Source organism: Geotrypetes seraphini, chromosome 7 (assembly GCF_902459505.1).
Source record: "Geotrypetes seraphini chromosome 7, aGeoSer1.1, whole genome shotgun sequence".
NCBI lineage: Eukaryota > Metazoa > Chordata > Amphibia > Gymnophiona > Dermophiidae > Geotrypetes > Geotrypetes seraphini.
This window is the reverse complement of record NC_047090.1, coordinates 37785297-37809649: the sequence shown is the minus strand read 5'-3', so window position 1 is coordinate 37809649 and position 24353 is coordinate 37785297. Positions and strand designations below refer to the sequence as shown.

The 24353-nt window shown below is 45.5% G+C and overlaps 1 protein-coding gene across 1 annotated transcript in view; it reads right to left on the bottom strand.

Moving 5' to 3' along the window:
• The window catches only part of PPFIA2 (PTPRF interacting protein alpha 2), a 447553-nt gene that overhangs the window by 161665 nt on the left and 261535 nt on the right, over positions 1-24353 (bottom strand). The window contains 1 exon segment of the mRNA XM_033951535.1: positions 14852-14926. Coding sequence (XP_033807426.1) covers positions 14852-14926 — 75 coding nt within the window.

The window sequence follows — 24353 nt, the reverse complement described above, 5'->3', positions numbered from 1 at the left end:
AGCCTATTTTAAAAGCCCTGTTTACAACAGACACGTTTAAAGGGCAGCAATTGCAAGGGTGGAATAAAACCATTTGCTTACCATTGCAGGCTGGATACTGGGCCCTAAGGAAGTTGCAACCAGGGCAGTGGAGGGTTGAGTGAGTTGCATAGGTTTACAAGAAGCTGCAGTGGTTAGGGTTACCATTTTTGTGAAGACAAAAAAAGAGTACGCCTGACCCTGCCCACACTCCACTCACAGCCCCACCCAAAGCCCTGCCCACACTCTACCCACAGCCCCGCCCACACTCCACTCATTTTTTTGGTCCCCCTTCCCATCCTCTGTACCCTTTTAGTGCTTCTCTCTCTCCCCCCTCTTCCTCTAACCCTTCTCCCCCATGGGTGCCTCTCTCTCTCTCCTTCCTACCCCCTCTCCTGTGGGTGCTTCTTTCTTTCTCTCCCTTTCCAATCTCCAATCCCTCCCTCTCTCTCCTTCCAACCTCCTCTCCTGTTGTCTGTCTCTTTCCTCTCATCCAGCATTACCCAACTCCATGCTCTTTTCTCCAGCACTCTCTCCTTTCCATAATGCTTCTCTAGCCCTCTTCCTTCCCTCCATGCTGTTTTTCTCTTCCTCCATAATGTTTCTCCAGCCCCCCTCTCTCCCTTCCCGACTAGGGTTACCAGATTTTCCAAACGGAAAATCCGGACCTATGGCCCCGCCCCAGGCCCACCCCATTCCAGCCAACCATACCCTCGTTCCAGGCCCAGGTCCCGCCTCCTCGACCTGCATGAATGATGTCGGACAGCATTCATGCATGCGCTAGTATGACATGACGAAGTCACGTGCATTATATCCGTGTATGCATGAATGCGTCCCGACATTGCTCATTGCCAGAAGCTTTTCAAAACCCGGACAAGGTTTTGAAAAGCTGTCTGAATCTCCAGATATGTCCTCAAAAGGAGGACATGTCCGGGGAAATCCGGAGATTTGGTAACCTTACTCCCGACTACCCCACCTTACTTTCTTCCTGGACCTAGCCACTGTAATTTAATCTTCAGGCAACTGACAGCAGCAATGAGGCAAGCCTGCTGCCACCAGCCTGCCCCGGAAGTCACCTCTCTGCAAATCCCACCTATGCAGGAACAGGAAGTTAATCCCACCTATGCAGGAACAGGAAGTTGCTGCAGAGAGGCGTCATCCGGGGCAGACCGGTGGTAGCAGACTTACCTCATTGCTGCTGTCAGCTGCCCAAAGATTAGATTACATTGTGCCCAATTCCTCCTGCTGCCACCCCCCAAAGACATCCCCTGGCAGGAGTGATGCCCAGTCCCTCCTGCCAGAATCCCCCCCCCCAAAGATCAGCAGCAGGAGGGGTGCCCAGTTCCTCCTGCTGGATCTCCCCTCTCCCCCCAGAGGGGGATATCCAGTTATAGAATTATCTCCTTAATGTCGGATAAACTACCCATTCTGTGTTTATGAGACAAAGAGATTACATTAATCCAGCTTTGAAAGAACTAAAGAATGTTTAAAGATATGAATAGAACAAGGCTGAAGAAATGAACAAACGGATTGAATTTGACAAAGAGCTAAAAAAGAAGAAACCACCTTTGAGACATGAGAGTGAAAGGATAAAGCATTGTCTATCACAACTCCTAAGATCTTGGTTTTGTTGAACATGGTAAAATAGTACCTTCCATAATAAAATCTGGTGGATTTTGAAATGGAGAACCTGAAGAGAAAAGTAGCACTGCACTTTTCTGAGAATTCATTTTCAATTTGTGTGATGTAAGCCAGTCAGCAATTTTATCTCAGAAATCACAGGCCCCACTTTAAGTCGTTGCAGAACATGAAAAACATCAAAGTTGTGAAAAAAATTGTACAGTCAGTAGCATAGTAAGAGGGGAAGTCCGAACCCGGCGTCATCTTGGTGGGGGTGCCAGCACCTATCTGCCTCTCCTTCCCCCCTACTGCATGTGCACCTCTTCCTTTTCCATTAACCTCTTTAATGTTCACGACTGCTTTGGCTCTTCCTCTGGCTTCACTTCCTGGACCCACGCCTAGGATATGTCATCAGAAGAGCCAACGCTGGTGCGAGCAGCAGGTTGGGGTTGCTGCTTGCGCCAGGAGCATTAAAAAGGGAAGGGAAAGGAGAACAGGGAAAGAGGGAAGGGAAAAGGGGAGGGGAAGAGAAAGAGGGGAAGGGAAGGGGAAGGGGAACAGGGGGAAGGGGGTAGGGGAACGGGGGAAGGGAGAAGGCGAAGGGAAAAGGGGAAGGGAAGGGAAGGGGAAGAGAAAAGGGGACAGGGTGAAGGGGAAAGGGGAACAGGGGAAGGGGGAAGGAGGGAAGAGGGGAGGGAATAGGGGACAGAGGGAAGGGGGGCATGTGCGTGGCAGGAGGGGGTAAGAAGAGGGCTGATGGGGTGGGGGGTGGAGAAGAGGGCAGGGAAGGGGAACCACTGCCCCAGGCGCCTCTCACCCTTGCTACACTACTGTATACAGTCCCATTCTACTGACCATGTAGTACACAAAGAAGCAAATTCTATAAATGGCATCCCAATTTTAGGCAGCCAATTGGGATGCACATTGTTTTTAAAAAACATCCCAAGGAAGGCTGCCTAAAATGTAGGATCCTCCGCGAGCCTAGGGAGGCACATAGGGTTGCCTAACCTCATCTAAGGCTAGGCGTGGTTTTGCCCGGAAGTGGCCTTAGGTGAGCTTAGGTGGCCCTAGACGCTCCTAGGCATCTCCCTAGGCCCACGGTAGCAAAATGCTGGCCTATATTTCAAGTAGACGTGGCTGCTGAACTGATCGCATCAAGGGAATCTCCTTACTGCGATCAATTTAGTGGCAAGGTAGGGAACCCGTACCCCCCTCCCCAGCCAATTTGGCGAGCAGGAAGGATGCCCAGTCCCTCCTGCTGGGACCCCCCAAAGACCCCCCCCCCCACTCTGCAAGTGTCAGCAGTAGGAGGAGTTCCCAATTCCTTCTGCTGCCACCCCCCAAAGACATCCCTCAGCAGGAGGGATGCCCAGTCCCTCCTGCCATATTCCCCCCCCCCACAAAGATCATCGCCAGGAGGGATGCCCAGTGCCTCCTGCTGGAATCCTCCCCCCACCCCCAAAGGGCATACCCTCGACCCCTACATGGGAGCATCCAATTAAAGAATTATCTCCTAAATGTTGGATAAACTACCCATTCTGCGTTTATAAGACAAAGAGATTAAATATTTTAGGCCCTGAATTAAACTCTCACATTAGCAACACAAAATGCTGCCTTCTTAAAATCTCAAGAATTTAAAGAGACAATAAACCAAAAAATAAATAAATACATAGATAAAAGGGAGCTTGATCACACATCGCATTTACCAAGACAAGTCTAAACAGGGTGCACTCTGCAGTAATGATGAAGCATTGCCATTAGCCTCTGTAATAATTTAAAGAGCATTTAACGGTGCGTAGTGGCTGCAGTTGATAATTTGTGAGTCTTCGGATACCAGTTCATTGAATGACACATCTGAGCATCATTGTCCAGATTCGTGCTTTATAACTAGAATCCCACTTCTGTTAAAACCCTTGACCAGCATCACTTTCTCCATAAGGAGGTGGGGAGTAATTTTCAGTTGCTTACTTGGGGGCAATCTTTGAAAAGCAGTTTATATATTATTATACAGGTACTAGTCACCATGTCTTTAAAAAAATATATATATAGCGGAATTAGAAAAGGTTACAAGAAGAGCAATTACTATAAAGGCGATGGAGCTCCACTCATATCCGGAAAGGCGAAAGAAGCTTTTCAGTGTGCAAAATAGACGGCCTAGGGGAGATAGGATTAAGGTCGACTCTTTCAAAAAGTATAAAGACAATTTATGAAATTACATGGAAAAACTTTTAAAACAAATAGGGGGAAAAATTTTTTTTCTCTCACAAATAGTTAAGCTCTGGAACTCGTTGCCAGAGGATGTGGTAACAGTGGTTAATAGGGCGGCCTTTATAAAAAATTTTAATCATCCCCCCCACCCCCGGTGGGGGGATGAATTGAAAAGGCAGGGGAGGTACCGGAAGATAAGCCACGGCTAATACCAAGGGGCGGCTTATCTGCCCTATTCTGCGGCCTATAAATGGGTGCGGCCTATATGTGGGGAAATATGGTACTCGCTTCAGTATCGGCCCTCTGATGTCACTTCCTGGTTCCGCCTCTCTTAGTGCACTACTGCTGCCAGGTTCTTGTGACCTGGATTGACCACTGCTGGTTACAAGACACTGGGATAGATGGACCGTTGCTCTGATCCACTATGGCTATTCTTATGTATTTATTTTATACCTGGGGCAATGGAGATTTACGTGACTTGGCCCAGAATCATAATGAGCAGCATTCATTCTTTGGTAATTTCGTGCATCAATTACAGTAATGCCTTATATAAAGGAATAACCAAGAAAGAAAATCAGACGCCTTCAAATTGTTCAGAATTCTTCTATCAAAATCATAACCAGTTCCAGAAAATTTGACCACGTTACCCTTTTACTGATTAACGCCCACTGGTTACCAGTAGAACACCGGATTACATACAAAATCTTGTTGCTGACTTTCAAAACTATGGCTTCTGGTCAACCAGAATTCATGAATAGACTTCTGATCCCTCAATCTTCGCAACGTTCCCTTCGATCAATTGATCAGAACTTGCTTTCGGTCCCCTCCTTAAGACACATTAATACTTATGCGAAATATTTTCTCTGTCACTGCCCCTATGCTGTGGAACTCAGCTCCACACCATATAAGAGAAATGACCTCTTTAAACAGCTTCAAATCGGAACTAAAAACATTCCTTTGATCATCTCTTTAAAAATGTCCTACATGGTTTTCGGTTCATAGATGAAAGCGCATGGATAAATGAGCTGAGACAAATGTGCACAGGATGTCAGCACGCCGGATTAAAATTTAAAGCGCTCCGAGGGGGGTGTAGGGGGGAACCCCCCCCCAGTTTACTTAGAAGTGTTGGCGCTGCCATGGGGGTTCGGGGGGGGGGGTAACTCCCATCCCTGTTTTACGGAAAAATGACTGTTTCTTCTGTAAGTGGGGTAGGGGGTCCCCCCCCACCCACCCCCAATGGCAGCGCCAACACTTCTAAGTAAAGTGTGTGTGGGGGGGGGGTTCTCCCCAACACAACCCTCTCAGAGCACTTTAAATTTAAGTTTTAATCCGGCGCGCTGACGTCCTGCGTGCATTTGTCTCTGCTCATTTGTCCGCGCGCGATTGTCTGGCGCTTTAGTCCATCACCTGGTTCTCACTCCGACATTTTTGTCGGCTTTTAAATCTTCCCATCCTAATGTCCTACCCTTTTTTTTTTTTAATTATTACTTTTCTCTCCAAATATTGTAGTTCTTCCTCTATTATTCCCCCTTTGTTTCTGTCTTTGTTTTGATTAGTATTTCATGATTAACTGTAATTTGTTTATTTTTATATTTCACGTATTCCCCATTGTTTTAATTCTGTAAACCGCCTTGAAGCCTGATAGGGCGGGATATCAAACTTTTAATAAACTTGAAACTCCGTTCCCCTGGTTTTTGGACCACTGCAATGACCATTAGGCTACTCCTCCAGGCCTTTTTTTTTTTTTTAACTACCACATATCATTTCTATAGGACTGCTAGACGTACGCTGCGTTGTACATTACACATGTTAAGAGACAATCCCTGCTCAATAGAATTTACAATCTAATTAAAACAGACAATACCATGATGGTGTGCCAGTGACACGTTCTTGAGCAGGACATCGTGACCCCCGTTTGCTTTCCACTCTGTCCATTAAACAGGATATACATCACTTTTACAGAAAGCTCACTGGTTACCAATAACTCACAGAAATCTCTTATCGGTTAGCATTACTGACTCACAAAATACTAATCGATAAAGCTCCCGCATTTTTAGAACGATACTCAATTCCGTATGCTCCAAATAGATCTCGAAGATCTGAGGATAAAAACCTTCTTTCGGTCCCTTCTCTAAAGGCTCCTTTCACTAAGGTGCGCTAGCGTTTTTAGCGCACGCAGGAAATTACCGCATGCTAGGCGGCTAGAACTAACACCAGCTCAATGCTGGCATTAAGGTCTAGCGTGCGCAGCAGTGGAGCGCATGCTATTCCACGCGCTAAAGCCCTAACACAGCTTAGTAAAAGGAGCCCTAAGATTCATCAACCCTCGGAGGAATACAATCTTCTCTTCCACGGCTCTGCAAATATGGAACTCGCTGCTGACCTATATTAGGGAGGAAAAAAATACTTAATAGGTTCAAAGGACTATTAAAAAAACTGGCTTTGCAAGAACGCATTTGACTCTTGAAACTCAACTTTATTCGGATTCATTTGAATCTTGTTATCATCCGAGGCCACTTATGTCTAAAAAAAAGAAACTTAATGGGGTAACAATTCCCACCCCTAATGCTCTAACCCTCCATCTTTCTGTTTTTGTCAAAATTAGTGTACCTACCCCTATGTTCGTTTTGTACTGTCTGAGTCTAGTGAGCATTGAGTTGTGTTGGTACCCCAATTTTTAATTCGTACATCACTTTGAAATATGGTATTGCAATTGAATCAAATTTTTAACTAAATTTGAATATCTCACAAAGGAACCATTGGCAGCCTGAAAAAAAGACACAGGACACCCATATAAACCAATTAACTTTTCACCCCAGCTTAGTATAACGACCCCTATGTGGGGGGTTTTCAATGAAGAAAGAAATTTCTAGCCACGCCGTGCAAAGTGTATATAGATTCCAACCAGTCCAGTCTAATGAGATGATTTGGGTTTGACGAACAAAACTATTAAGCTCTATATGGATGCAGGGCGTGAAGACAACACAGGGAATTCACTATAAAACTTTAACCATTTGGCGTCAATTCCATTCATCACTATAAATGCATTCCATTATTGGGTGCAATCTCCACAGAGGTTTAATTGTTGTTTTCATTTGCACAAACTAATTAAAGACTATATTACTTGTAGTACGTAGCATGCATAAGGCCTGTGTCCTTGTTAAATTATTTTATGAACAGGGGTCTCACCGAGTGGAACTGGGAAACTCTTGATGCTGAAAGGGTAGCAGTGGAGGAGTGACCTGGAGATTAATATCTTACTTCTAATTTTCTTCTGTATTAAAGACTATAAACATGATTTAGAGAGACTAAAAATTAAACCAAATTGAAAATGTAATACACTATAAAATAAATGTCTACAAAACGGGAGTTATGGCTAAAATTAAAGATTTAGGCAGTTCACAAATCTCTCTGAAGCTATAAGTTAAACCAAAGTGAAGAACATAACACTGAAATTATGGCGCCCTTTGGCTTAATTTTGGGATATTCAGAATTAGGAAATTTTTAGGCCATTGTTCATTACAACTGTAATAAATTAAATTGCAGTAAGGGCAGCAAGTGAAACGCAAAGAACAGTGGAGACAAGAAGTAGCACAGAAAGAAGCCCTACACCTCCAAAAGTTCAAGAGGAAGTGAATGGCCAGCACTTACCAGTCATAGAAACATGATGGCAGATAAAGGCCAAATGGACCATCCAGTCTACCCATCTGCAGCATCCACTGTCTCCTCCTCTCCCTATTAGTTAAGGGGCTCATAATCAAAAGAGAAAAACGTCCAAAAACCGGCTTAAGTTGACACTTGGACGAACATTGTCAAAATACGTCCAATGCCGATAATAAAAATGGGTTTTGGACATATTTCGAAACGACTTAGGCCTTCTGAACGACCAAAGCTAAACGGGGCATCAAGGGCGGGAGTTGGACGGGGTTTGGGCCGGCTTAGACTTAGTCGTACAGTATGTATAACCGAAAGTTATACAGCCCAGGATCGACGGAACTTGGACGTTGTGACTTAGACCAGTGTTCTTCAACCTTTTTATACCCGTGGACCGGCAGAAAAAAAAGAATTATTTTGTGGACCAGCAAACTACTAGGACTAAAATTTAAAAACCCCGTTTCCGCCCCATCTCTGCGAGCTCGGTCCCCACAAATCATCTGATCCCATCCACACAAGCCTCAGTTATGATTTTATATTGAATGTATTTTATTAAAGTATAAAAAGAAACAATATTCTGAAGAATTGTCATTTTATAAATACAAATAATTCAGAGCAAGGATCAACAAAACCCCTGTCTCCCCTCCCCTTCACATATATCCCCTCTACTATCAAGAAAATTGAACAAGCCAAATTATTACAGAATGCTACACAGAAATATCATGCTAACAGAATAATGAAGTAACACATGACAGGAATAGTTTTAGGGGAGTGCAACTAGGGCAACTGCCCCCTGGTCAGAGAGCGCCCTAAGCCAGCTGGAAGCTAAAGAAGCACTGCCTGGGTTTTGCAGTCCCCAGTTATGTCTAACACCAGCTCTAGCAGGATATATATTTCAAATCTGATATATTCTAATCACAAAATAGAAATAAAATTATTTTTTTCTACCTTTTGTTGTCTCTGGTTTCTGCTTTCAATCTTTTTTTCACTCTCTTCCTTCCAGCGTATGCCCTCTCTGTCTCTTCAATCCAGCATCTGCCCCTTCCATCCACTGTCTGTCCTCTCCCCCTTCCATATGGTATCTGTCTTCTTTCTATGTCCCTCTCCCCTTTCCATCCAGCTTGTGCCCCTCTCTCCTTTTTACATGATTCATTCCAGCTTCACTGCTCTCTTCATTTTTATCTCTCCTACACCAGATCTATCATCGTTGTCCCTCTGCTTATTTTTCTGCTGACCCCCTTCCTATCATCAATCTCTCTACTTTCTCATGCCTGTGTCTCCCCTTCCCCTCCTCTAATCTCTCTGCCAGCTGTTTCCTTCCTTTTTTCATTCTCCCTTCCCTCCTCCTCCTGTCCAGCAGTAACTCTCTTCCCTTCCTCCCCTCCCAGCAGCATTTCTCCGTCTCCCTCTCCAGTAGCAGCTGTCCCTTTTTTTTCCTTGCCCAGCAGCTTCCCAGATTCCTTTCCCTCCTCCCCTCCCAGAAGCATCTCTCCTTCTCCTTCTCCCTCTCCAGTAGCAGCTGTCCCTTTTTTTCCTTGCCCAGCAGTTTCCCAGATTCCTTTCCCTCCTCCCCTCCCAGAAGCATCTCTCCTTCTTCTTCTCCCTCTCCAGTAGCAGCTGTCCCTTTTTTTTATCTTGCCCAGCAGCTTCCCAGATTCCTTTCCCTCCTCCCCTCCCAGAAGCATCTCTCCGTCTCCTTCTCCCTCTCCAGTAGCAGCTGTCCCTTTTTTTTCCTTGCCCAGCAGCTTCCCAGATTCCTTTCCCTCCTCCCCTCCCAGAAGCATCTCTCCTTCTTCCTCTCCAGTAGCAGCTGTCCTTTTTTCTCCTGGCCCAGCAGCTTCCCAGATTCCTTTCCCTCCTCCCCTCCCAGATGCATCTCTCCTTCTCCTTCTCCCTCTCCAGTAGCAGCTGCCCCTTTTTTTCCTGGGCCAGCAGCTTCCCAGATTCCTTTCACTCCTCCCCTCCCAGAAGCATCTCTCCTTCTCCCTTTCCAGTAGCAGCTGTCCCTTTTTTCCCCTGCCCAGCAGCTTCCCAGACTCTGATAGTGGTTTTCTCCCCTCCCAGCAGCTCTTCTTACTTCCCAGCGCAGCGATTCACAAAGGCAGCCACGGGTCCTTTGTTGGGTCGCGCCGCCTCTGAGGAAAGAGGAAGTTGCATCATCAGAGGCAGCCGCGACTCAGCAAAAGCCCCGAGGCTGCCTTCGTGAATCGCTGCGCTGGGAAGTAAAGGAGAGCTGCAGAGAGGGGAGAAAGCCACTGTCGGAGGCTCCCCAAGATCTCTCCGGCTCAGCGCACGCTTCCGATGCTGATCTTGCCGGTCCTGCGCGGACCGGCAGGAAGTTGAAATGAGTCAATCTTGCTGGTCCTGCGCGAACCGGCAAAAATTTCCTGCGGACCGCCACCAGTCCGCGGACCGGCGGTTGAAGAACTGTGACTTAGACCATGTAAAACCATGTAAGTCAAAAAAACCCACCTAAAGTCACCAGATAAGCACTGCAAACACATAAAACAGACCCCCACACACTACCCCAGTGATCACCGACCCCCCCTCCACCCCCATAAAAATATTAATCACATCTTTAAAATTCAGCCTCCAGACCATCATCACCTGGCAGCCTGGCATAAGAAAGCCTAGTCGTCCAGCACAGAGGTGGCTTAAGCCATCTTGGGAGTGGGTTAGGGACTCATGGAGAGGAGGACCCATGCCCATAAGCCCCTGTAATCACTGCATTGATACTTAAACATGTGCCTTGCCCTATACACCCCCAAAACCCTTTTGTACTGGCATATAAGTGGCTCCTGCAGCCATAAGGGCTATTGGGATGGTAGATAAGTGGGTCTAGGGGATTCTGGAGCTGGTTTGGGGGGCTCACCATGACCTATAAGGGAGCTGTAGTGAGGAGAAGACATGGCATCCTTTTTGTGAAGTTCACAGCAGTGCCCTGTAAGGTCCCCCACTATTTAGGTGCCATGTCTGGGTGTTCAGTCCATCACTTTGCAGACCCCTCTCACGTCCAACAGGGCTTGTTCTAGGCGTTTTTGACTTGAATGAAAAGTTGGGCAAAAATGTGGTATAAAGATGGATGATTTAGTGACTTGGACAATCAGATCGGCAATTTTGGACATATTTTTCAAAAATGTATCCTAGGCTGTTTTTCACTTTGGACGACTTGCGATTTAGACATTCCTTTCGATTATGCCCTGTGTGGCTCTTAATATTTGCATCTCCTCTCCCTATAGGCTAAGGCTCTTTACATCTGCATTGTGATGTCATAGAACTTTATGTTTATAGAAACATGGTGGCAGATAAAGGCCAAATGACCCATCTAGTCTGTCCATCTACAGTAACCAAACCCAGCAACTTGTCTGGGCTTTGGAAATCTCCAACAAGCTCTGGCTACATCTGGAGGGCCTCAGAGCATGTGCGGATGATATCGTGCATATCCACACATGTTCGAAACCCTCCAGACATGGCCCAGAGGTCAGGGAAGAAGAGATGAGGCTTTCAGGGGCGGGGTTGGGGGACAGAATAGGGCGGGGCTGGAGGTGGAACAGGGTAGGTACATGTGTCTGAGTTTCTGCATCTCAAAATATGGCAACTGTACAAAAGAAGGCTTAAGCCTGTGTTCTGGTAATGCATGCAGCAGGTGCTGTCAGAATAAGGGATATATTGAGCCTTTGCAGACCGAAAATGTATTCTTTTAATGAATTTGAGATTGCTAAATTTTCCTAGCATGCATTTGCTCTCGTCTACTATTCTGCTTCAGAATTTCCTTCAGGATGTATTACAGCTTGTTAACTCAGATTTAATATCCATTTCTAAGTAATATTATGTTTCTGTGACAGATGTGAATCAATCCAGTGTGGCCCAGGTGGGCAATAATCCTTCAATAACTAACTTGACAAATATTCTCATATCCTCTCAGGAAGTTATAATCACCAGAACTACTTTGATGGTTTCTCATTTGCAACAGAGCTGAAGCACAGAAACATGAAGGCAGTTAAAGGCCAAAAGGCCCATCAGGTCTGTCCATCCGCAGGGAGACCATTCAGTGCATCTACCAACCCTTACTGGACTTCTCAAAAACACATTATGTGAATATGAGAACTTCTTCTATTTCCATCATAGCAGTAACGCTGTGGAACAAATTAACTGGACCTCAAAAAGCCCTATCTGATATTCAGAAGTTAAAAAAAAATGCTCAAAACTACACTCTTTATAGAAGCATTCCAATAAAAGATGTTTTTGCCTAATGCTGGTTTTTGGATGAATTGTACTGTGAGGATCTATGAAACTATGGCTTTTTAAGTTGTAATTACCCATCTGTAACGTAAGGTGTTTGTACAAGTCTTGTATGTTCTATTTTGTGTATGTTATTTTTGTAAGGCCTCTAGGAATAGGCGATTGACAAATTTTTTACATAACTGACTAACTAAATATTTCTTTAAGGGCTCCTTTCACGAAGGCGCGTTAGGGCCTTAACGCGCGGAATAGCGCACACTAAATTGCTGCACGTGCTAGCTGCTACCGCCTCCTTTTGAGCAGGCGGTAGATTTTCAGCTATAGCGCGTGCTAATCCGGTGTGTGCGCTAAAACGCTTAGCGCACCTTCATAAAAGGAGCCCTAAATGTAGGGTTACCAGATTTTGTCTATAAAAAAGAAAAAAAAATACCACGGACATGTAAAGTAAAGTGTTCCCCCCCACACCCCCCGTCGGAGCCCTTTAAAACAGTCATTTTCTTCGGCGCGTGCCTCCGCATTGCGCTCAGTTGTCTGCGCGTGCCTTTGTCCCGGCGCGCTTTTGACCTGACACCAATTGTATAAGAACCTTGTCATCGTTGTAAGGGATGGCTTGGGGAGGGGATGTAAGGCTTGATTCTGAATAACCTCTAACCCACTTTTTTTCTAAGATGCGCTATGCTTTTTAGTACGCAATATTAGCATGCGCTAAACACTAACGCGTGCATTTTATCCTATGGATGCGTTAACAGTTAGCACATGCGTTGATTTAGCACACGCTAGAATGCTTAGCGCACCTTAGATAAAGAGGGTCTAAGTTTTAAAATATTTCCTTTGTTAAACGGATAGATCTTGGATCCATTACTTCACTTGTGGATGATTTAATAATATTTATTTCTGGTTGGGCTACCTGACGGACGGCTTTTTCTTTTGAGGACTGTCATTATTTTTGTATCTTTCTATGGATTGGCAATATGTTAAATTTGAAATACAATTTTAAAAAAAAAAGGTCTCACCAGAGTTTGATATAGGGGCATCAATACTTACATTTTCCTACTGGCTATTCTGGAAATACTGGATAAATTTCTGTTTTGAAAGTTTAGTTTGCTTATAAAAAAAAAAGGCACATTTTTGTAGACAAAACACAATTACTTTTCCAGACATTTCAAGAGCTATAAGAAAATATTTTCTGCAGCCGAAACCATGGGGACTTTACTATAGATGGAGCTTTTTTTTTTTTTTTTTGCTTCTCCTGTAAATGCTCGATTACTTCTCTGGACATTCAGTATGCCTGTTTTGAGCTCTCACAGTCTGAAGCATTTCTGTTACATAAGCAGGGGTATTTGGGGAATGTTCAAATGATTTGTTTCTGGGTTAGATTTAGTTATGACTGTTCTTTGGTTGGTTTGGCCTCCTAAGTGATGTGTTTCTGGGAATGTTTTCATGTCGGGTGTTTTATTAATAACACTTCTCTCTCCCAATTCGCAGGTTTAGGACTCGCGACTTCAGTTATTCATGGGTTTCTAAACCCGGAATCACCCCCACCTCCCGGACCTCTTCACACCTCAAGAGACCTAGACAGAGGCATAATGTAATTCTCCGTTTTGTCCTCAATTCCTTTTCCAATATCTCTGATATTTGAGGGGAGGGGAGGGGGGTTAAGCAGCCATAGCACTTGGGGATGAAAATTTCAATACATCTACAATGACTCCAAGATTATTTTCTTCATTAGTGATTGCTAACTCATAAGCCAGCATTGATTGTGATTCTTTTTCCATATATCCCTTTGCACTTCTCCACGTTAATCATATCAGTAAGATTCCCAGTCTCCTAGACGCAGCAAGATCCTTATGAAAATCCTCACCATTTTAATGAAAATCCTTACCATTTTAACGAATGAATAACTATGTCACTCACAAATTTTATCACCCCACTCCTAGGCACCAATTATTCGTATGTTAAAAAGCACAAGACTTGGCTTGTTGTGCTGTTTACAATGGCTAGTCCGTACCTTGCTTCTGCCACCAGGAAGAGGTAAGAGAGTTTGAGGCTCGTCACACCTTGGAATATGTTTAGTTTTTTTTTTGTGCTTTCACAGTGACAGCTTAGAATCAGGGGTGTCCAACCTTTTGGCTTCCCTGGGTCACATTGGCTGAAAAAAAATGTTTCTGGGGCCGCGCAAACTCTGCAGCAAGACAGGGGAGGGAGCCGGCACGACGGTAAACACCCAGGGGCAGCAGAGGAAAACACTGCATCGCCCTTGACCGGAACCGCACAAAATACTTCACGGGGCCGCATGCGGCCCTTTGGGCCACAGGTTGGACAACCCTGGTTTAGATCATAGTGGGAATGAGAGGACTTTATAGGTCCAACAGTTCCAATGGGCTTGTCTAGAGGGCTTGGAACACTAAGGCCCTGATTCACTAAAGTCAGCGATCATCCCTAAACCTGTTTTCACAGGTTTATCGACGATCACTGCTAACCGACCCGATTCACAAAACAGCCCACTGCGTGCTCCCCCCCACCCCCCCTCGATCGCCCATTTTACGAACTGGCCATGCAAATGTGTAAAACTCCATGCAAAATAGCCAAGCGATTGATCCACTAACATTTGCTTGGCTATTTTGTATCCGGTTTTACGATCCTACAACCCGACTGCTGTAGACCTACCGGTAAATGTGGTTTGTTTGGGTTTTTTTTTTTTTTTTATTGGGCAGATATTTTGCATGTGTAATATACACAAAATACCTGTGCCATTAAAAAGAAATGAAAAAACAAAAAAAAATCAACCCCGGCAGAAGCCCTGACAGGATGCTGCTTTTCCTGTCAATTCTGTCAGGGCTCTGCACCGACTCAGTCGCTCACTGAACGATTGAGTCGGTGAGTTTGCATGCAAATGATTTGCGCCTCCGTGGAAATCATTTGCATGCAAATTTAAGAGTGAATCAATCGCTGTTTGAAAAATCGGCCAAAAGCGATTGAGTCGCTATCTTTAGTGAATCTGGGCCTAATTCATTTATTTGTGACAGTTTTAGTAAAAGTGATGGGAGACACAAGGGAGATCAGAAGGGAATGAAGGGAGGGAGGGGGTAAGAAAGTGTTTCAGTTTTACCTCCTGGTTAGCAGCAGCTAGCTCTTCTTCCAATGCAGAGACTCTTTCTAAAGAAACCCTCAGGCGTTCCCTTACCTGGAAGAAAAAGCAAAACACGGGCAGTAACTTGATTTCTCTCACTACATTAGCCTAAGTGTGCATTAAATCTCCCATAGTTACCTGGAGTGCAACCCTCCCCACTTGTACACCTCGGACCACTTAAGCCCTCCCCTCTTTTACAAAGGTGCGCGCGCTAAACACATGCTAAACGCCAACGTGTGCATGTTATCCTATGGAGGCGTTGGCCCAAGCGTTGATTTGTTGCACGCTAAATCCGCGCTAAAACGCTTAGCGCGCCTTTGTTAAAGAGGGCCTTAGTCTCAATGCTTCTAAGAGCATTCAGGAAGGCTAGAGGTCTCAAACTGCCCCAGGGCAATAGCACTTTTCGGGAGAGAAGGTGCCTCTCTGTTTAGGCGCTCCTGCTCTGCCCCTTTTTCGCTGGAGCTGAAGCTGCAGTGGACGCAGAAAAGAAGGACCGTCATTCCCCAGAATGCCTTTCCTGTACTGATTACCTCCACTTTAAATATAATAAAAAATTATGTTTTGAAGGGTTGCAGAGTTAAAGGTGCAGGAAGGACAGGAAGGAGAACGACAAAAGGATACTGAAAAGAAGATTGAAGAGAAATGAGAGGAGAAAAATGGGAGGAGGGGGAAGAGAGAGGAAAACAAGAGTCCAGCACAGAAGATGGAGCAAAGGAACAGAGGCAGATCGCGATAATGTCAGACAAAACAGGGGAGAAGGTATAACACCAAAAATGTTACTGGTGGAAGCAAAAGAAGTTCGTTATTAAACAAAAGCTTCCAAAAATAGATATACTGTAAATGCAATATCACTTACAATATCATTTTTAATTATTGGTAGGATAAAGCTCAGAGACATGGAGGGGTTAACAAGTGGGACAAGTGTCCAACCACCTCACCACCCAATCATTGCATGATCCTCCATTTTTAAATTACTGTGCAAAATAACACTTATAGTTGATAAAGAAACTTGAATACGTCTTTCAGAAATCTCACCCGATCTTGCTGACAAACCATTTTTGGATTTTAGAATTCCTGCCTGTACGGTTTCCTGAAGCAGCAATCAAAATGTGCCACGTTTAAACCATCTATTAGTTAAGTGTTTTTTCACCTTTTACAACTCTGTTTATATTTTTGAAGAGTGTTCAAGTTTTTTTTATCAACTATAAGTGTTATTTTGCACAGTAATTTAAAAATGGAGGTGAGGTGGTTGGGGGCTTGTCCCCCTTGTTAACCCCTCCATGTCTCTGAGCTTTATCCTACCAATAATTAAAAATTATATTGTAAGTGATATTGCGTTTATATCTATTTTTGGGAGATCTCAATAATGGACCTGGAGGGAAAGTGGGGGGGGGGAAGAAAAAAAAAAGTTTCTTGCTTTCCTGTGTCTTTTTCAGCACAATTCATTAATAGCGTAACTTAAGTCATCGATAGTGCATCCGCATTGTTTTGAGTGCGTGCACTTTTCCCAGTGTCCCACGCACGAGCACAATAGTCGCACGTGTGGGAAGTGCACTATTGAAAAAACAATGCCCATCAGGGATGTGTGTACTATTTGCAAGGAGTGTGCTCTTGTTAATGACGCAGGAAAACAAAAACTAGAATTTGGGGGGTGGGGGGGTGGTTTCAGGCTAAGAACAACATGAAACAATGCGGGAAACATCATTTCAAAGGAATGCGTAACCTTAGATCTTCCCAAGGGCTTTATAATGACTCTTCAATTGATTAATGGTTACTGAGAGCTTCTATACCGCTGCTAATGACTGGGGAGTCAATTCAGAGCGGTCTACATGAGCCTCTGCAAAGGCGCTACAATACATGAGCTTCTGTAAAGGCGTTACGATACATTAGCTTCTACAGAGATGTTACCATAAGGAGTTGTGAGGTGTTACAATGCCATGAGCTCTATACTGAAATACAGAGCTCTGTGGTGGTGTTACTGAGTTATATACACATGTTTATACCAAATCAATTGTCCTATATACAGTACTAGTATTTTAGCCCTTACATTAACAGGTGCTAGAATATATGTCTGTGTGTCTTTATTTCTGTCTCTCTCTCCTTCCCGCTGTCTGTCTCTCTCCCTGGCCCCCTTTGTCTGTCTGTCTGCCTTTCTGTGTCTCTCCCTGCCCCTGTGTCTTTCTTCTTTTCTTTCTATCTATCTGTTTCTCTCCCTGCCTCCTATGCAGCAGCATTTCTCTTCCACCACTTCCCTGTGCAGCAGCCACAGCAGCATTACCTCCCCCTCCATTTCCCTCCCCCACACCAGTTCCCTGTGCATCAGCAGCAGCGTTTCCCCTACCCCCCCCTTTCCCTTCCCGCGGTCTGGCCAGCTCCCTTAGTCCCTTCCCCCCCCTTCCCTTCCTGCGGTCCCGACAAACCTTCCGATTCCAGCAGCGTCTGCAGTACTCTACACACGCTGCTTCGGGGCCTTCTACTGCCCAGCAAATCAGGGCAGTAGAAGGCCCCAAAGCAGCGTGTGTAGAGTGCTGCAGACACTGCTGGAATCGGAAGGTTTTCAGGACTCGCAGCCCTTGCCGGACCCGAAGCGAGCTCTGGGGGTTTTGGGGGTTTTATCCTTCAGATGGCAAAAACCGCTGCAACCGACAGGCTCCGCGCCGCCGCGCACATGCGCACTCTTACCTGCGAGTCCCTACAGCGCACAGAAAACGGGAGCACGCAGGTGGGAGTGAGCATGCGCGCTTAGGGCTTTATTATATTAGATATGCACAGGTAATGCTAGGTTTACTATTGCAGCTAAATACTCTAAGGACAAAGAAAAGGACTGCAAACAGCTGTAGAAGATGCAGGCACAATTTGTTATAAACAAAAACAAATTGTTGCGTGCAAAAAACCACTTATAGCAATATGGGACCTGACACGGTCAACACCGTTTTCCTCAGGGGTCCCTTATAAAGGTGGTACAAATAAACGCAACAAATATGCTTATTACCGAATCTTCCACACTTCACGTGATCGTCAGCCTTGGAAATAAGCATATTTGTTGCGTTTATTTGTACCACCTTTATAAGGGACCCCTGAGGAAGACGGTGTTGACCGTGTCGGGTCCCACATTGCTATAAGTGATTTATTTGCACGCAACAATTTGTTTATTATAAATTTTGCCTGCAGTCCTTTGCTTTGTCTTTGGTTTATCGGTTTTTACGGCAAATCTGTTGGATCCTCTTTTTTGTCTTACCTAATTCCAGATAAATTTGACTAATCCTGCAGGCATAGGATTTACTTAGAGGAACTGTGAAATCAGTGGCGTGGTGAGGGCGAGGGGCACCCCTCCCCCGCCCCCCAATCCCTTCCCCGAGCTCCCTGTTGTGGGTGTGCCCCCCTCCCTTCCCCTGGACCTATAGTTATTCACCGCCACGAGCAACAAGAACTTCAACGTGCTCCTCGTGACCCCATCGGCTCTCTGACATCACTTCCTGTGCGCTGCACTTCCAAATGACATCAGTGGGAGAGACGCCGCCGTCACGAGGAGCATTTTGATGGAATTGCTCACGGCTGAAACAACTTGTGGTATGGGGGAAGGGAAGGGAATGGGGGGGGCGCGTGCATGGTGAGAAGAGGAGTGGGAAGAGGCGGGGCAGAGAGGAGGAAGGGTGCTAATGCCCCCACCAACATGGCACACGGGGCAAACCACCCCCACCCCCACCCTTACCATGCCACTCCTCTGAATGGAGTTGCAGAGCACAAGGGAACTGTATAGCCACCAGGTGACGTCTTCATTGATGGAGGCTTAAAGAATTCACTGCATGTGACTATGATCAAATATCTAAGAATAGATTACAATCAGGGCTGCCCAAGTCCGGTCCTCGAGATCTACTGGCAGGCCAGGTTTTCTGGATATCCACAATGAATATGCATGAGAGAGATTTGCCTGCACTGCCTTCTTGGTATGCAAATCTCTCTCATATATCCAAAAAACCTGGCCTGCCAGTAGATCTCGAGGACCAGTCTTGGGCAGCCCTGGATTACCTGATTGTCAATATACGGATTTCAATAATGGAATACACATATTACATTTAGCTAACCTAAAGCAGAGGAGTCATTTAATGGTTAGAGCAGCCGGCTGGATTTTACTAAGCTGTGGCAGAGGTTTCTACCGCTTCCAGAGCAGAATTCCTATGAGCGCCGGAGCAGCATCAGAGCATTTAGCGTCCCGGGTCGCAATCGAAACCTCTACTTCAACTTAGTAAAAGAGGGTCTTATGCTGAGAATCCTGGTGGCACTGTCAGCCCACTGTCATTCCCCCCCCTCCCCCATGCTGGGCAGATGTAATAGAGTTTGGAGAAGGCAATATGAAACCACCCTTTTATAATACCCAGAAGACCATATGAGGGAGTCCCTCACTCTATGCTTACCAGGCGTCCCCTTGATGTTAGGGCGCAGCTGCAGTGGCACAGCGAGGGGAAGCGGAGCCCCTCCCCCGCCCTCTTCTCCACCCTCCGCTCCTTCTCGAACCACCCCTGCGGCGCGTGCATCCCCCTTCCTTTTCGTCCACTTCCCAGGCGAATGCAACAGCGCAAACTTGCTGCCCGCTTCGTGACGGCCCTCTCTCCGATGTCACTTCCTAGGCATGGGGGGGGGGGGGGTCCGGATGCGACGTCAGACAGGCGACACCGACGCGGGAAGCAAGTTCGTAACGCTTCTCGTGCAGGAAAAATTAAGAGGTGGAAGGGAAGGGGCAGGTGCCCATGCCCTTTACAAAGACTGCGCCCAGGACAGACTGCCCACCCCACCCCCTTACTATGCCAGTGCACAGCTGATCTGGATTTACCCCCTCTTTTACTCAGGTGCGCTAACCGATGAGCGCGAGCTAAACGCTAATGCGTCCATAGATTAACATGCACGCGTTAGCATTTAGTGTGTGCTCATCGGTTAGCGCACCTTAGTAAAAGAGGGCCTTGTATTTTATTTTTAACCTTTTGTTTCTTATTATTGTACGCCGATCATGTACTTTATTGCATACCGCTCTGAATTTTGGACTCAGCGGTATACGACATTTTTAATAAACCTTGAAGTCGAACTTTTGTGTCAGCTTTTGGCGTTGCCGTACTGAAGACAAAGATGGTTTCTTTGGAAAAACTTTCAGGTAGATTTGGGGAAATAAAAACAAACAAAAAACCCAACGGAAGCTAGCGGTTATCTTCTGTTTTTGCCGACCAGGAAGAGAACAAAATTATCTCCGTAGCACATCCACTTCCGTTATTTCTACTGGCAAAGGGTACTGGGACGGCCTGACCCCTCCAGACACTGCTGTCTCTTCAGAAAGTACCTGCTTTGGTTGACCCTCAGAAAGAAAGTATATTAAATCCACGACCCCTATGACCACCTTTACCCAAGGAGAGCTAAATTAAGTTTAAGTGGAAGAGAGAATCCTATCATTTTTTTTCTATCCCCAATTCTAAGCATTTCTTCAACTGCACAGTCTAATTACCCCTTATATTCCTTGCTTCCTAGTGTTCCTGCCATAAGGAAACCAGCTACAAGGTTTGATGCTGTCATGGAAACTGCAGATTTGAGGTAGCAATAGCACCAAAACCTATGAATTGGTTTCAGAACTCCAATTTTTTTTTTCTTTCAATTTTGTGTATCTTCCTTCTCGACTCTCTGTTTGGACAGCTGTTATAAAAACTCTGCCATGTCAAAGATTCTCAGAAACTGCTGGCACTCATTAAAACTGCGACAAAAGAAATAAACCATGGGCTAGAAACTTTTGACTGCCTGTAAAATGTTTCTTTTTTTTTCCTAAATGTGAATTTCACAAATTTCGCAAATCTATCCCAAGCCCTTATTTCTAGCCACAATCATCGGCGAACTGGGCACCGTCTTGAAAGACTACGTGAATCAGAAATCCAGCACCGAGGGGGACGGGGGGGGGGGGGGGGAGATGATATTCAAAATTATTTAATGGGGCAGGAGAGGCTCCTGCCTGAGGGTCGACACTTAGCAGCTCAGGAGGGGACAGTCAGAATTAGGGTTACCACACGTCCGGATTTCCCCGGACATGTCCTCATTTTAAGCACTTTGTCCGGGTTTTGAAAAGCCTCTGGCAATGGGTGATGTCGGGACGGCATCTGCGCATGCGTGGATGGAACGCAGTGATGTCACGCGCATGCACGAATGCCATCCTTCGCTTACTGCTCGTGCAGGTCGAGGGGCGCGGGGGCAGGTCTGGAGGTGGAATGGGGCATGGCCGGGCAGGACCATGGATCCGGATTTTCTGTTTGGAAAATCTGGTAACCCTGATCAAAAGGTATGGATGCCTGGAGTGCTCTTCATGTGGAGGTGGTGGAGGCAAAAACAGTGAAAGAGTTAAAAAAAAAAATGCGTGGGATGAACGCAAAGCATCCCTAAACACAAAGAGAATAGTAACGACACAAAACTCGACAAATCAAAAACGATATCTTCATTTATGAAGCGCAAGCGTGGTGCTTAAATGGAAGCCCTGCAGCGGGGAAGTGAACAGACTTCTACAGTCTGTCTCCTGTATATGGCAAGACGGATCGGGGGGGGGGGGGGGGATGAAGTTAGCTGCGATGGCATTTCTAGTCATGGGGCAGGATGGGGCAGTGTAGCTGATGCCGGACTGATATGCGTCAAAAAGGATCAAGAACAAATATAACCACATTTAAATCATCTGAGTACAGGTCTTACCTATCTAGGGGTGGGGAGGGAAAAACATCTTATATTGAAATTTAGCAAGTAAAATGAATAATTACTGTTTTTTTTGCCTTGAGAATGAATGTGACTGTTGGGCTGACTTGAAGGACCACATAGGTCTTTTCTTGCCGTCATCTACAATTTTACAGTAGCATATAATTGGCCAGTACTACCGATTATCTCCTCAGAAACAATCTTAAGAACATAAGAATTGCCGCTGCTGGGTCAGACCAGCAGTCCATCGTACCCAGCAGTCCGCTCATGCGGCAGCCCTTAGGTCAAAGACCAGTGCCCTAACTGAGTCTAACCTTACCTGCGTACGTTCTGGTTCAGCAGGAACTTGTCTAACTTTGTCTTGAATCCCTGGAAGGTGTTTTCCCCTATAACAGATTCCGGAAGAGCGTTCCAGTTTTCTACCACTCTCTGGGTGAAGAACTTCCTTACATTTGTACGGAATCTATCCCCTTTTAACTTTAGAGAGTGTCCTCTCGATCTCTCTACCTTGGAGAGGGTGAATAACCTGTCTTTATCTACTAAGTCTATTCCCTTCATTATCTTGAATGTTTCGATCATGTCCCCTCTCGGTCTCCTCTTTTCAAGGAAGAAGAGGCCCAGTTTCTCTAATCTCTCACTGTACTGCAACTCCTCCAGTCCCTTAACCATTTTAGTCGCTCTTCTCTGGACCTTCTTGAGTAGCACCATGTACAGCAACCAGAGCTGGACGCAGTATTCCAGGTGCGGGCATACCATGGCCACCACCTCCTTCTGGAGACTATTCTACGAATCTACCGCCCTGTCTGTAAAGAAGTATTTTCTTACATTACTCCTGAGCCTATCACCTCTTAACTTCATCCTATGCCCTCTCCTTCCGGAGTTTTCCTTCATTTGAGACTCATCTCCTGTACATTAACGCCACAGAGATATTTAAACATCTCTATCATATCCCCTCTCTCCCACCTTATTTCCAGGAGTATACAATAAGTTCTCCAAGTCTGTTCCCATACGATTTATGACAAAGACCACTAACCAATTTTGTAGCAGCCCTCTGGACCAACTCCATTTTATTTATATCTTTTTGAAGGGGCGATCTCCAAATTGCACACAGTATTCCAAATGGGCCCTTATCAGAAAGACTTATACAAAGGCATTATCACCTCCCTTTTCCTACAGGCTATTCCTCTCCTTATGCATCCAAGCTAGAAAATGACACGGGGACAAATTTTTCCCCGTCTCTGTGAGAACTCATTTTCCCCTCCTGTCCCGGCGCGTTCTATTCCTGTCCCTGCCCCATTCCTGCAAGCTCCGCCTTCATCTGCACAAGCCTCAAACACTTAAAAATCATAAGTGTTCGAGACTTGTGCGGTTAAGGCAGAGCTTACAAGAATGGGGCAGAGACAGTGATATATCTCGCGGGGATGGGACGGGGAAATTGTCCCCTTGTCATTCTCTAATCCAAGCGTCTTCCTGTCTTTGATCGTCGCCTTTTCGACCTGTTTTGCCACCCTGAAATCATCAGACACAATCGCCCCAGGTCCCGCTTTTCTTCCGTGCACAGCAAGTGGCAGCAAAGTGACTAAGGCCCAAATTCTGTAACCAGCGCCTAAAGTTAGGCACCTATTTTAGAGGCGCCCAATTAGATAGGCGCCTATCTAAATTGAAGAACAAGCTCGATTAAGCTTTTTAATCAGCACTGATTGAAACATAAGCGCCTATCAAGAAAGTGCAATTCTGTAACAAGGCGCCTCTAAAAATTTAGGCGGCCTTCAAAAAAATAGGCGCTATGCATGTTAGGTGTGGGCGTGGCTACGTGTTAGGCGCCTTCTTACAGAATCACTGCTCGTAAGTGTGCTTAAGCGCTCGCATGGGCGCCCCACTTTTAAGTTGTGCCTACAGCTGGCCTATTTACTGGGCGCCTTCAAAATAGGTGCCGCTCAGCATGATTCACTAAACAGCACCCAATTGTGCTTGAATCGCGCTGAACGGTGCCTATATCAGTGCCCAACTTTTGGGCGCTTCTTATAGAATTTGACCTTGAGTGCTATTCTGTAAGGGTTTGTGTAAATCGGAACAAACAAAGGAAAAACTGCAAAGAATCTAAGATGCAGGCTTCAAAGCGATGTTGCTATGGAGAGACTTTTCCTGCGATTATCTTGGCTTCACTCAGGCTCACGTTTATTGCTGTTGCGGTTTGTTTTGAGACCTTTACAAATTAGGGACCCCCTGGTGAAGGCGTGTTTTCCGAAACGCGGACCATGGCGGGTCCTCTGGTTTGTACACAGGTGGCGACACTCAACGCAATATACATTTGTTTTAATAAACCCAGCCTGCATCTTGTTCTCTTGTCTGCAGTTCTTTCTCTGGTTGTTCCGATTGTGCTTCACTGCAGACTACTTGAATTGTGCTTAGGGTTTGTGTAAATAGCACAACATAGAAATGCAAGGTGGAAGTGGGCATTCATATGGGAGGGAAATGGCTGGTCCTGACACTTATCATATACAACCAAGTAGCTACTATACTAGTAACCACTTGTCAACTCCCTCATATAGTATTAACTCAACCGAATCCTCAGCGGCACCACTTAAGAGCTCAAAATGTCTCATTGCTCTAAGCTTGACGTGTCTAATCGCCATCGGATCCACATTCATATTTTTTATTTTTCTTATTTAGTTTTAAATTTTACTGGTGCTTATGTTTACTGAGGACATAGTGGTCACAGCTACTGGCGATAAATGAGTTAGGGGTTAAGCCTTGAAAAAGCCACTAG